Source organism: Protomyctophum parallelum (genome assembly GCF_964188405.1).
Source record: "Protomyctophum parallelum genome assembly, chromosome: 23".
Taxonomy (NCBI): domain Eukaryota; kingdom Metazoa; phylum Chordata; class Actinopteri; order Myctophiformes; family Myctophidae; genus Protomyctophum; species Protomyctophum parallelum.
This window is the reverse complement of record NC_139715.1, coordinates 24,165,525-24,178,139: the sequence shown is the minus strand read 5'-3', so window position 1 is coordinate 24,178,139 and position 12,615 is coordinate 24,165,525. Positions and strand designations below refer to the sequence as shown.

General features: G+C 44.5%; 1 protein-coding gene across 1 annotated transcript in view; it reads left to right on the top strand.

Moving 5' to 3' along the window:
- The window catches only part of LOC310854415 (E3 ubiquitin-protein ligase Midline-1-like), a 65,322-nt gene that overhangs the window by 41,180 nt on the left and 11,527 nt on the right, over positions 1-12,615 (top strand). Inside the window, exons 3-4 of the mRNA XM_083759051.1 lie at positions 5,153-5,248; positions 11,785-11,892. Coding sequence (XP_083615177.1) covers positions 5,153-5,248; positions 11,785-11,892 — 204 coding nt within the window. The remainder of the gene's footprint in view (positions 1-5,152; positions 5,249-11,784; positions 11,893-12,615) is intronic.

Below are 12,615 nucleotides of genomic sequence, written 5' to 3'. Positions count from 1 at the left end.
TGCGATGTGATTTATTGTCGCATGCGCCAAGAATCCAGACAGATACCCACAACGCTGCAGGTGAAGTTTGCAAAATGGAGACGTGTATAGGAATCGTAGTGGTAAACGGATAATAGACACAGAAACCTGGGGAGTTCTCTCCATCTCTCTCTCTCTTTTTCTCTCTCAGACGGTGTTATGCTTAAATTACATACTCAGACAAGACATTTGAAGACTCGTCGTCAACTGCCTATTATCGAGCTCACAGTGTGCGCCGAACGGCAATTTTCGGGTTGTCAGACGTCTTGTGCCTTCGGCCTCTCCGTGTCTTTGTCTCTCTCTCTTCCTCTGTTTGTCTCTCTAGCTCTGAGTCACCCTTTCTGTCTGTCTGTCTGTCTGTCTGTCTGTCTGTCTATTCTGTCCTTCATCCTGGTTGTTATCTCACACACACACACACACGCGCACACACACACACACACACACACACACACACACACACACACACACACACACACACACACACACCGTAATGGGGAGTCGAATGGAGTTAGTATTTGGCTACAGGACATGTATGCCCTGGTACATTTTGCACTGACTCGCCAGTCATTTTGAGACGTGGGACGATTTGCGCTGGGGGCAATTTAGTGGCCAACTTGTCTGGGTCGACGCCGAGGGCCATTTTCGCATTTGTCTGTGTATGCGTCCATCATTCCCAACAATGCATGGCTGTCTGCGCGAAAGCGGCGCTCGAGGGTGAATGTGTTATAGATACTGTTTATCTCTCTGGCTCTGTCCTTAGTGTCTGCAGTGAGATTAAATGTTTGGGCCACATCATCTCGAATGACCTCTCTGATGACAAGGACATATATAGACAGCGTCGGATGCTGTATGCGCAAGGAAACATGCTGTGTAGAAAACTTTGCATGTGCTCGGTACCGGTGAAGATTTCACTTTTTAAATCCTTTTGTACACCCCTGTGTACCGCCCACCTGTGGTGCCGCTACAAGCAGGCCAGTATCAGACGATTGACAGTGGCCTACAATGACTGTATGAGGCTGCTTCTGAGAGCTCCAAGAAGCTCCAGTGCAAGCCAGATGTTCGTCAGTGTTGGGGTCCCCACCTGCTCTGCTGTGCTACGCAATCTTATGTATAGATTTATGTGTAGAGTATCTGAGTCAGTAAATGACATCCTTGATGTCATTACTAATACTAACCCGATACGTAGTTCTGTCAGGTTCTCCTCCAGACTGTGGAACCATTGGCGAACGTGTCTGTATGTTCGAAACTGAACATGGTGGAACTGTTTTTATTTCTTTCTAAATTATTTATCTATTGTATTGTTGTTTTGTACTGGGATATGGATTCCCCTGAGTATGCAATAAAGATTGAATTGAATTGAATTGACACACACACACACACACACACACACAGTATACATAGGATATAATTCCAAGGACATTCTTTTCATTGGTTTAGAGAAGACAGGGGCGATGAAAGGCCGGTATTCACTGTGAGGTTTCAAAGGGATGGATTCTAATTCAACGAGATGCAGCGCAACGCGCGTTACAGCCATGACTTGTAAAGTCCTACTTTCCTACCGCTCTCGGCTGATTAGGAGCAGATGCTGTGGAAAGACTCTGGTTTCTTTTGAAGAAACTCAGCCGCAAAGTGCCTCGAACACCAGCTGACCGCGCTCAGGAAAAGTCCACTTATATTTAGAAGTGTATTTACATTTCAAGCGATTTCACTGCAGTTGCCGCTCCGCCACAAGCGGACCCCGGGGAGGGAGGGCAATTAGTTCTACTGTCAAACGTCACTTACACGGCCCGACCGCCTTGCCATGCAGCCATAATGTTAGCGTTGGCATACCTCTCAAGCCCATGAAAAGGTATCCTTCGGCCTCCCAGCCTGCATAATTATTTCAAGAATTCTTATTGATTTCATGGGATGGTTTCTGTCCTGACTTTGGCGGTGGCCAAACGATATTGCGGTTGGCTCTCGATATTGAATTGGAGCACAGACGGACCTTGGTTTCCGCCAGTCGGGATGGCGAGCCGTTCTGAAGGGCCATCAAATAATGACTCTGTAGTATTCTGTACTACTTCCTTGCTTCTCTAATTCGAGGAGAGAACAAAGTTGCAACAAATCCCATAAAGTTTGCACTTTCCCTAGAGGCTTTTGCCTTACATCTTATCCTTAAATAATTCAGCAGCTGAGTTTGGCTTAATAACACAACAATTTAAAATTATAGCTCTCAAGATTCTTTTGGAATAACCACATTGAAAATGATAGCTGGACCACCAGAAAGAAAGACCAACAGAAACTGTAGGCCAAACGGAATGGTCCATATAACTAAATATTGCTAAATGTATACCTTGTTCAAGCTCTTCCTTGGACTCAATCTCAAGTCTTTAAATCTTACCTCTTGTTTTATCACATTTATTACCCCCATTAGCAGTTGTCTGTCCCAATGGCCTTTCCAGGCCACACTTTCCTAACTACACACACACTCTCCCGATGTAATAGGCAGGTGAAAGCATGCAACTAAATGCACTCCGCAAGGACGAACCCATCTGAGTCTGGTGACCGCTGCAGCCTTTCCTCTAGCAACACCCTTTGGCCAAACATTCCACTTTCACCTAAGATATCTCTAAATCTGATGGGCAGATTGCATTGAATTCAGGCTCTCCAGAGGATGAGCCCTGGCCCCCAACTATTTGATTGACCTCCCAACCTTTCCTCTACTTTGTGGTTAGAGTGTCTGCCATGACACAAATGGTACCCAATGCCTCGCTGATGCACTCAGCATCAAGTCCCTGCAACATACTAACGTCTTGTCCAAGGGGTTTACTTTGCCTCATACTACAAAAACAGGCTCCTGAACGTGGAACCATAATGACCCAGAGTCACGAAGCATTAATGAAACTATGGCCTTTCCTCTGGTGCCACCCTCAGGTGAAAATGTCAGCTTAGCACACAAGATACCTTGTATTTGGGCTTCCTGCCTGTTGGCGCAGCAAGCCTTAGTCACGTTTTTCTTTCAGACAGATCATCATTAGACTGACAGACTGACAGACAGACAGACAGACAGACAGACAGACAGACAAGCACAATAACAGACAAACAGGTTTAATTCCCTTCCCATGACCTTAATACCAACAGACAATATGGGCACAACATATACATGCAAACGCTTATATGCATGAACCCACGCACGCATGCACGCACTTGTGTGTGTGTGTGTGTGTGTGTGTGTGTGTGTGTGTGTGTGTGTGTGAAACATGTGTATATGAATTACGTGCTTGTGCTGTTGACTTAATGTTGGAGCTGCCCTTGTCTTGCCCGTGGGGTCTTCTTCTCTCTGAGTGGTGGTTTATTTTAAACCCTGTTGATTGTGACGCTGGCGGAGTGTCCCTCTCGCGGCAGACCGCCGTGTCGTCATCGTCGTATTGAGGCCATCCATTAAGCCCACACAGGCAGTTGAATGAACTGCAGCACGTGCGGCCGCACGCACGCACACACACACACACACACACACACACACACACACACACACACAGAAACACACACACACACACACACACACACACACATACACACACATGTCACAAACACTTTTGCCTTTATCTGGGCCTCTAAAACTCTCATCCGGCCATCCCTTTTGTTTACACGCCATTCCCTCTGGGTGGGTATAGCTCCTTTTTAATGGCAACCATTACAGCAGAGAGGCTCTCATTCACACTGACTGGCAGTCCAAAAATACACGTCTGAAGAGGAATTACTTACACTCTGGAGAGGAACATCCATGGGAACATTCAGCCGCTCATCTGAATCACAGCACTCAAGATGTGCTGCATGAGTACTCGACCTCAATGAGCACTGTAATAGAAATATTATTAACGCGATATATATTAACGCATGCATATACAACACAGTGGTGGAAGATACCTTTTCCATATCGACTCTGTCGGGTGGAAACCTCCTATAGGCCTATTTTGTCCAAAACTGTTTGGAGCTGTTGTGGATCTGGTGCTGTACTTTTGATGCTTTTGTGTGACGCTGTAGCAAGTAGGGCGTTATTTTACAAAAACAAAACACACACAAAAGGTTCCTGCCCGACATCAGCGATATATTGTTGACCCATACGCATGGGTCACCCATTTTCAATAAGAGGAGAGGGGTTTATCTTTACTCTAAGCTTAAAGCCGGTCAGTGCACAGCACAGATGCAGCCAGCCTTGGAGTGGCTTAGCACGCTCTGGTTGGCAATAATATGACGGAGCTCTGAGTAAGCGAGAGGCGGCTTGTTTCCCTGTAGCGAAAAGGAGACGCAAAAGAAGGCAAAAGGGGGAAGGAGAAAGGCAAGAAGAAGAAGGGACCGGGTAAAAAAATAAAGACAAGAAAAGTCCACATTGCGGAAAAGATCAGGGTAGAGATGGCGGTGACGTGCTGGCTGGCACCTGTTTCGCTTCGTTAGCCAGGGTCGCGTGCGTGCGTGCTCTCGCGGGCAAGGCTTTTGATGGGTGATTTACTGCTTGGCTGGAGTTTGGGCACAGCGGGGACAGGCTCTCCCGCTCGCGTTGTCTCGTAGTGAAGGGATTCACCACGGCCGGGTGAAACTCTAGTGAGAGGCTCTTTCCCCACTCGCGTTGCACTGCAGTGAGTGGTCCACGGTCGGGAAACACGGGAAGAGGCAAGATGAGGAGGCACCACCGCAGGGACGAGGAACACCACCACCGTCCGGAGGTATTGTGGGTAGACGAGACGAGACCTGAATCTTGACTACTGTGGAGAAAAGTTTGTGCAGTGTGTTTATTAAATAGCTTTTTGGCTGAGACTGTGATGTAATGCTACCTTGGTTTGCGGTCCGGTTCGTCGGTGTCTTGTCTCATAACCCAGCTTGTAGGCTATAGTTGTTTGTTTTTCCCTGCTGTTTCCCTTGTAGAAGTTTGACTTTTGAAGCAAGATGATGATACCCCGCTGGCTTGATACTATTTTGGCTTCTGGCAAAACGAAACCAAAATAAAAAGCAGAGAAACCGGGGAGGGGGTCGGCGTTGTCACCTCTTTTTATTGTTCCCTTTTTCTTGATTATACTCCTTTAATGTTCAACTAACTCTCTCTCTCTCTCTCTCTCTCTCTCTCTCTCTCTCTCTCTCTCTCTCTCTCTCTCAGCAAGCCCTGGACTCCAACCTGAGCAGTTTGATCAAGAGGAACAATGAGCTGGAGTCCCTGATGGGGAAAATGATCCAGACCTGTCAACATGTGGAGGTGAGACGCTTCTGTCCCCATGAGGGCACTGACGGCAGTGGCGTGCACAGATAGACACTAGGGGGTGCTAGAGCACCCCTGCCCTTTTGGCAATTTTGCTCTTAAAAAATTAAATAAAACGTTTTCATTTTTTCTTAATTTGTAGTGTGTGGACCATGTGGACATTGATCAAATCTTGATAAAAAACGCTTCTACTATATTATTTAGGCCCCCACAATCTAAAGCTATGTTTCTATGCCAGTGGTTCTTCGATTTAAAAAAAATAGCAGACCTGCAAGCTCGTAGCGCGCCACTCGGTGGCGCGCTATGAGCTTGTAGATCTGCTATTTTTCAATAGCTAAAGCACCAAAATGGGTTCCCGCCCCAAAATGCTCTGCACAAGGTGCCCTTTTTTCACTTGAGCACCTGCCCCTCTAAATGTCTGTGCACGCCACTGACTGACGGCCCGTTTGACTCTCTTACCACGCCGTTATGTTCATGACCAGACCGTAGAACGATGATGTATAATTGATTATGTATATGTTGGTTTCATGCTCACATTATTGTACTTACTCAATTGCAAAAAGTAGCAGATCTGCTATTAGTCGAAGCATAAAATAATTATAATCTAAAATGCCACAGATCTTTTCAAGGTCTTAATGGGATATGTTAATGTGTTTTCAGTTGCATAATGTAGTATTCAAAGTTATAATCGTTGTCCATAATATTACAGTAACTCCAAGTCCATTGTCACATCGCACGTTTTCAGCATTCAAGGAGAGGGCGAAATTGTTTTGTGCAAGCTTCCCTCAGTTAAAAAGAAATATCTGAATTTGTATATTGCTAGAGTAAGAATTATAATATTATAGGACTATTAGACATATCAAAGAATTATACTGTAATGATTTAATATTATAAGTATTATGCTTGCACTTCCAGTACTGACATAATGCATGTTTCATGGATAGGTACCAACTTGAGCTCTTCATTATTATTATATTCTTCTACCTTTATTGGATAGTATTAGTTCCTCATTTAGCTGGGGAGTCCCTTGGAACCCCATCATGGACCCCCAGGGGTCCTCAGATGATCCCACTTTGAGAACCACTGAGCTGGAAGATAATAGCAGGCATTGCCTTCGCAGCCTATACACTTTCTATTGCCTCTGTGGGTCAATACTGTGCAAAATGTGTGTGTTTGCTAGTGCCTACACTGCAGCTCGTCGCTCATGTAACGCTGGCCTACTAAGAAGCTTTAAATATAGCCGTGCCACAGGGCATAGAAGCAGTGACCCCCCACCGTTTTAGCATATATGGCTTTTACAGGCTGGCAAGCAAGGACGATTCATTAGATTCATCAAAAGATATGTTGATGTGTTGCTGTTGAAAGGGGCCCTGTCAGAAGGGCGGTATTATTCACCGAACACACCGCTGGAATATTTGTTGTGGGTTTATGCCGTCACTGTCGGGCGGAAAAACCTCTTATCCCCGTCTTGTAAATGTTTTCTCGTAAGTTAACATGCCGTACGGTACACTTGACCATGCTACAGTACGGTACATGCTACAGTACGGTACATGCTACAGTACGGTACACTTGACCATGCTACAGCGTCAGAGAAAAGCTAAGTTAACATGCCGTACGGTACACTTGACCATGCTACAGCGTCAGAGAAAAGCTATCAAAGGTAAACAGATCCACAAGCTCTATGTATAGATCTGCTACTTTTGTCTATTTTTGAATTTGAATCATGAAGAGTGAACAGTTTTGGACATAATGAGGTTTCCGACCGGCAGAGACGATGTGCTATAGACCGATTCCGTACCGGTTTCATGGTCGCAGCCTACGTATTTCCTGTAGGCGGACTCGACGTAGCTGCGGGGGTAAAACCCTCACCAGGCGCACATCTTCCACTACAGTGAACGGCAGAGTGACTGATGTTAGTTTGCCTCAAACTTTACTCCTTTACCTGCTTTTTTACTAACACTAACATTACAAAGATGCCCAGAACATCGAGATGAACCTGTGTAGTTTATGGCTGCTCCAACAGTAGTGGCAGCATAACAAATAAAATAAAACGGAATGTCTAATATCCACCGCGATGGCTGAGACCAGAGCCATTGAGCAATGGTTGAGACAAAGCAGTGAAAGATACATAACGCCAGTCTTACCCAATACCAAATATTTCTGTTTTATTAACACAAGGCTGCTGTACTTTATACCTCATACTTTAAATGCTTAGTATGAGGTATAAAATACAGCAGCCTTGTGTTCATAAAACAGAAAGATTGGGTATTGGGTAAGACTGAAATTATGTATCTTGCAGGATTCTTCACTGCTTTGTCTCAACCATTACTCAATGGCTCTGGTCTCAGCCATCGCGGTGGATATTAGACATTCCGTTTTATTTTATTTGTTATGTTGCCACTACTGTTGGAGCAGCCATAAACTACACAGGTTCATCTCGATGTTCTGGGCATCTTTGTAATGTTAGTGTTAGTAAAAAAGCAGGTAAAGGAGTAAAGTTTGAGGCAAACTAACATCAGTCACTCTGCCGTTCACTGTAGTGGAAGAGGTGCGCCTGGTGAGGGTTTTACCCCCGCAGCTACGTCGAGTCCGCCTACAGGAAATACGTAGGCTGCGACCATGAAACCGGTACGGAATCGGTCTATAGTCTGTGCACGCGTGACTGCACATACTGTACAGTATATCTGTAGCATAATGTAACTGTGTATTGCTTGGAAGTGGGCCACGGCAGCAAGCCGTCACGCAAAGCATGTTTCGCATGGACTAATACCAAAGGCTCACTTTTCCACCAAATTTTGACATTTATTTTTCATATATTATGCCTATATCAAAAACACATCGAAGACATGCCATTTTCACCCTTTTTCACTCAGCTGTAAAAACAATTCCCTTTCAAACCGGAAATGAATGAATTATGCATGGAATGCAAAGAAAAACAAAAAAACAAATACTCCTGACCCCATTATCCCAGTGCATTATGTGTATACTGTATACAGCCTCGACACACACTCTGACCTCCTAGAATAACTTGGTGTATGTACAGTAGAGTAGGGTGTGTGTGTGTGTGCGTGCGTGTGCAGTATGTTGCATGTGAGGCTCTTCGTCATTATAGCCTACCAAAGAGAAACCAGGCATGCTAAATTTGATGATTACAAAGCTCATGATTAAAGCACACCCTCATATGTTTTCATTTAATGAAGAGAATGAAGACCTTCATTTGATGTAGTCTCTGACCAGAGCCTGACCAGCACCAGATTTGTGGGTCCAAATGGCTCTCCTGATTTTTTTCTGGACTAGATTCAACATATTTTGTATTAAAAATGACCGCTCTACAAGCTCAAAAGTGTTGTATTGAGAAACTTTTTTTTTTAGTTTTCGCAGATGATTCATGTTGAAAGTGGTAAAGACGGCAGAGATATACAGCTGTGAAAAATAACAAATAATGGCTTATATGTTTGCCAAACTAAGATAATCAGTCCGGCTGTAAACTGGCTTCTTGGTTAACCTGCGGGAGCGCTGAGAAACGGAGTATTCTCTCACAGCACTCGGGAGCAAACAAGCAACATGGCATGCAGTTTGTAGAGCACTATGAATATTTTAACCTCGTGTTTAATCTGTTCTAGAGCAAGCTGTTCCGGAGACAGCAGCCTTGATTTGCAGAGTGTGCTACTACACGATTCTCCATGCCATTGAAAAGTCTCATAGCACGCATACTTACAGTGTGTTCATACATACTGTATGTGTGCAGTGTTGGAGAAGCTATTTTCAAAGCACCAAATACAGCAAAAGCGACCCTATTGTAGAGAGACAATAGTTCGGTTATCTACTGTACACTTTAAAGCTAGTTCAATAATGACCAAATTTACAACGTATACACGTGACAAATATGCCATGCTGATGGCACAGCAAAAAAATCTGAAATCGGCCTTATAGTCTACATGGGCTAAAAGTAGGCCAAAGCAATTGAATGATGCAGAGCTGATGGTATTAGAATACATCCTCCTGCTGTTCTTTAATATGATGGCTGCTGGGAAGCCTTCGTTTTTATTTTTGTGCACCAGTTGATGAGCTTCATTAGCACACATTTCTCAGAGGACACGCATACGCAAGCGTGTGCGCAAACACACACGTGCACGCACACACACAGATCGTACAACCAGGTTTTGCGTTAGAAAAATGTCGCTGAATATTTTAAGCCTTTTGTCTCACTGCTTCCAAAAAGAGTTTTATGGATGTGCCCTTCTGAATATCTGGATGTCACAAGGGCGTGCGTGCGTGCACATGTGTGTGTGTCTGTGAGTCAGGTTTGTGTGTCAGACAACATGCTATACACAGTACACTACATACAGCTCTCAGATGCTCTACATATTTACACCACACATGACATGGCAGCCATCTGTGCACAAGCATGGTGTGTGTGCCTGTGCACATGTTCATCCCATTTGAATTTATATTCACTCAGTACCTGAACTCAAGCACACCAAGTCCCTCTATACTTCTTAAAATGATCGAAATGATAACGTCCAGATCATCTCCGGTCTTGGCGGCGTGAGCGTCACAACTTGTCAAAGAGAGACAGTAATTCAGTCATTGTTTGTGGGAAACTTTTAAGTGACAGCCTCCTTCAGCACAATGTACCATCAGACGAAATAAAACCGGAAGCCTCCTTCAGCTCAATGTGCCATCAGACGAAATGAAACCGGAAGCGGTTCCATGGGCTGGCCTAAGTGTACATATTGTTCTACATATTGTTTAAAACTGTGCTGCAGATTTAACTTTTTAAAACTTTTTTTCACTCTCTGAGTTAGACCCTTAAGAGTCCATTTTGGTTCCTAACTATCAACAATTTAGCTGGGGACCCCTCAAAGACCACTAGTGGTCCTGAGACCCAACGTTGAGAATCAAGGCTATGGCATACGGTCATTGGGTTTCTTCAGCTTGCCATGCAGGTGGGAATAAAACTAATTGGATATACAGTCCACAACATACTGTAAGAACTTAGCGCAATACAACTTAAAGCATAAGACTGCCAGTGTTTGAATGCATTCGTACACACTTGATAAACGAGCATAATAACGAGACTGTATATTGTGTAGATTAGCATTCCCAACAGGCTACAGCGAAGGGCTTAGCCTCCAACCAAAGAGATTTCTACAGAGTAAACACCAGGATAAGAATTTAACAGCATTGGCAGTCACCTCCCAACACTAAGGGGCAAGGTGGCTAATTAGCGGTTTTGGAAAAGACAGACGTGCTTGCATTTCAATGGGTACTTTTCCTTTACTAAGAGCGGAGCATAAAAGCTGTTGCCAGGGCCAATGCAAGCTATATAATACAGAAATGACACAAGAGCTATTCATTTGTCTGAAACTCTATCCCTGGTGGCAATGTTGGAGAGTGTGTTGATGCGAAAAAAATAATAATAAAAAAATCCCCACAGAAGTGTTTGAGGGAGAATTTTAATAATGAATCCCTCATATTGTACGTTGACGTGAGCGAGTACGCAAGTGTGTGTGTTTGTGTGACACGAGTGAGTTCGAAACGCTCTCGTTGGCATGGCAACACTCGAAGAAAACAGCGCTTTTTTCCCGCTGCTGTCATCGCCGCGTCTCTTCTCGCCAGAAAACACATTTTCTTACCCAGATATTAATACAGTAGGTACAACAGGGAAATGGATACAAGTAGAAAGGGGACATTATGAGCAGACCTGTGCTGTTGAAAACTAAACGTGAACTTTCAGTTTCATTCGCCCGCTTTGAATCATAAAGCCCTCGATTCTCTGCACTATAAAATGAGCTCAGTGCCCTGCGTCAGAGCAGAGCTCAATGCCATCTCTCATACAGAGTGTTTCAAATAAACATTCACATGCACTCTTTGACATTTTCCCTCAGATGCAGTTACAGTATGTGATATCATCAATGTTGGGTTCAACCTTGTATCATCATATTCATCTATTTTATGTTTTGTTTCATAAATCAATGCCCTACTTTGTCATTCTACAGTGTCACACAAAAGTAGCAAAAATAGATAGATTGTAGATCTACTATTTTTGCTACTTTGGAAACTGCCCCCCCCCCTGTATTTCCTCCCTAAAGTAACGGTTTTTGGATGTACGGTTATGCTGCAAGGTTGCCGGTACGCAACATGTGCTTTACATTATGTATAAGTGTGAAAGCACTTCTCTCATACATAGTTGCCTTTTTTTTCTCCATACAATATGCAAAGCCCCCTTGATCTCTGAACCTCATGGTGTGGAAAGCATCTGTGAGACACACGCATACACACGGGAGAGGTTTGTGTGTCTCTTCCACTACGTCGAGTCGTTGGCATGTGTTGTCTTCTCCTTCCAACCTGGAGGGCTATAGACAGCTGATGGATGAGACGCGACGCATTGCTTCTGGACCGACATGATCTATATTAGCCAATTCACATTAAGCAGCCCTCTCCCCCCCCTACGTCTACCCGTCATCCGTCAGTGGCTCCATCCAGGGGTGTAATCCTTCCTATCATGCGTTTTGTTTTCCCCATGCTAGGTGAACGCCTCGCGCCAGGAGGGTAAGCTGCTGGAGGAGTGTGACGTCCTCATCGACATCATTCAGCAGAGGAGGCAGATCATTGGCACCAAGATCAAGGAGGGAAAGGTATACGCGGCAGGAGAACGTGTACGCACGCGGCCATGTTGTGTCGTGGCTCCTCTGACGTGTTTCAGCACCGTCACAGTCCCTTTGACTGCCGTTAATCAAAGTTAAAGTTACATTGGCCCAGGCGGTGGCGTAACCGTCTGGGCACCCGACTGGTAGTCCAGTCGCAGTGTGCCGCGGGTTCGACTCCCGAGTTACATGTTTCAGTAAAGTAAGTGTGAAACATTATATGGAGAAAGAATATATATTATATACAAAATGGTGGTGGCAGGTGCATACAATGTCTGTAGCTGTTTGGTCAACAAGCACTATAGGCTATTATGCAAGATTACATCTGGAAAGTCAGTCAGATAGAAAGACATACACACGCACGCAAACACGCACGCACGCACGTGCACACAGTGTAACACCGTAAAAAAGGTGTTTAATCAGTTGAGGTATTTCGTTTTTTCCGTTTAAAATGGTATTTTCTGTTCATTAATAAAACCACATGGTAATCAACGCTCATCATATGTTGACAATCTCAAATCCCTGCTGAGGCCTGCGTTGGCTCTGAGTTCCTTAATGAACATATTGCCAACAGACGGAGGACTCTGCAGCACAGAACCATAGACCAAACCCAGATCCCTGAGCATAAGGGATGTGCTCTTCACTTATGGCCTCGGGAAGCTGCTGGTGATTTTTCACAATTGTCTCTTAATGAGAGCTGGAAGGCACTTGGGT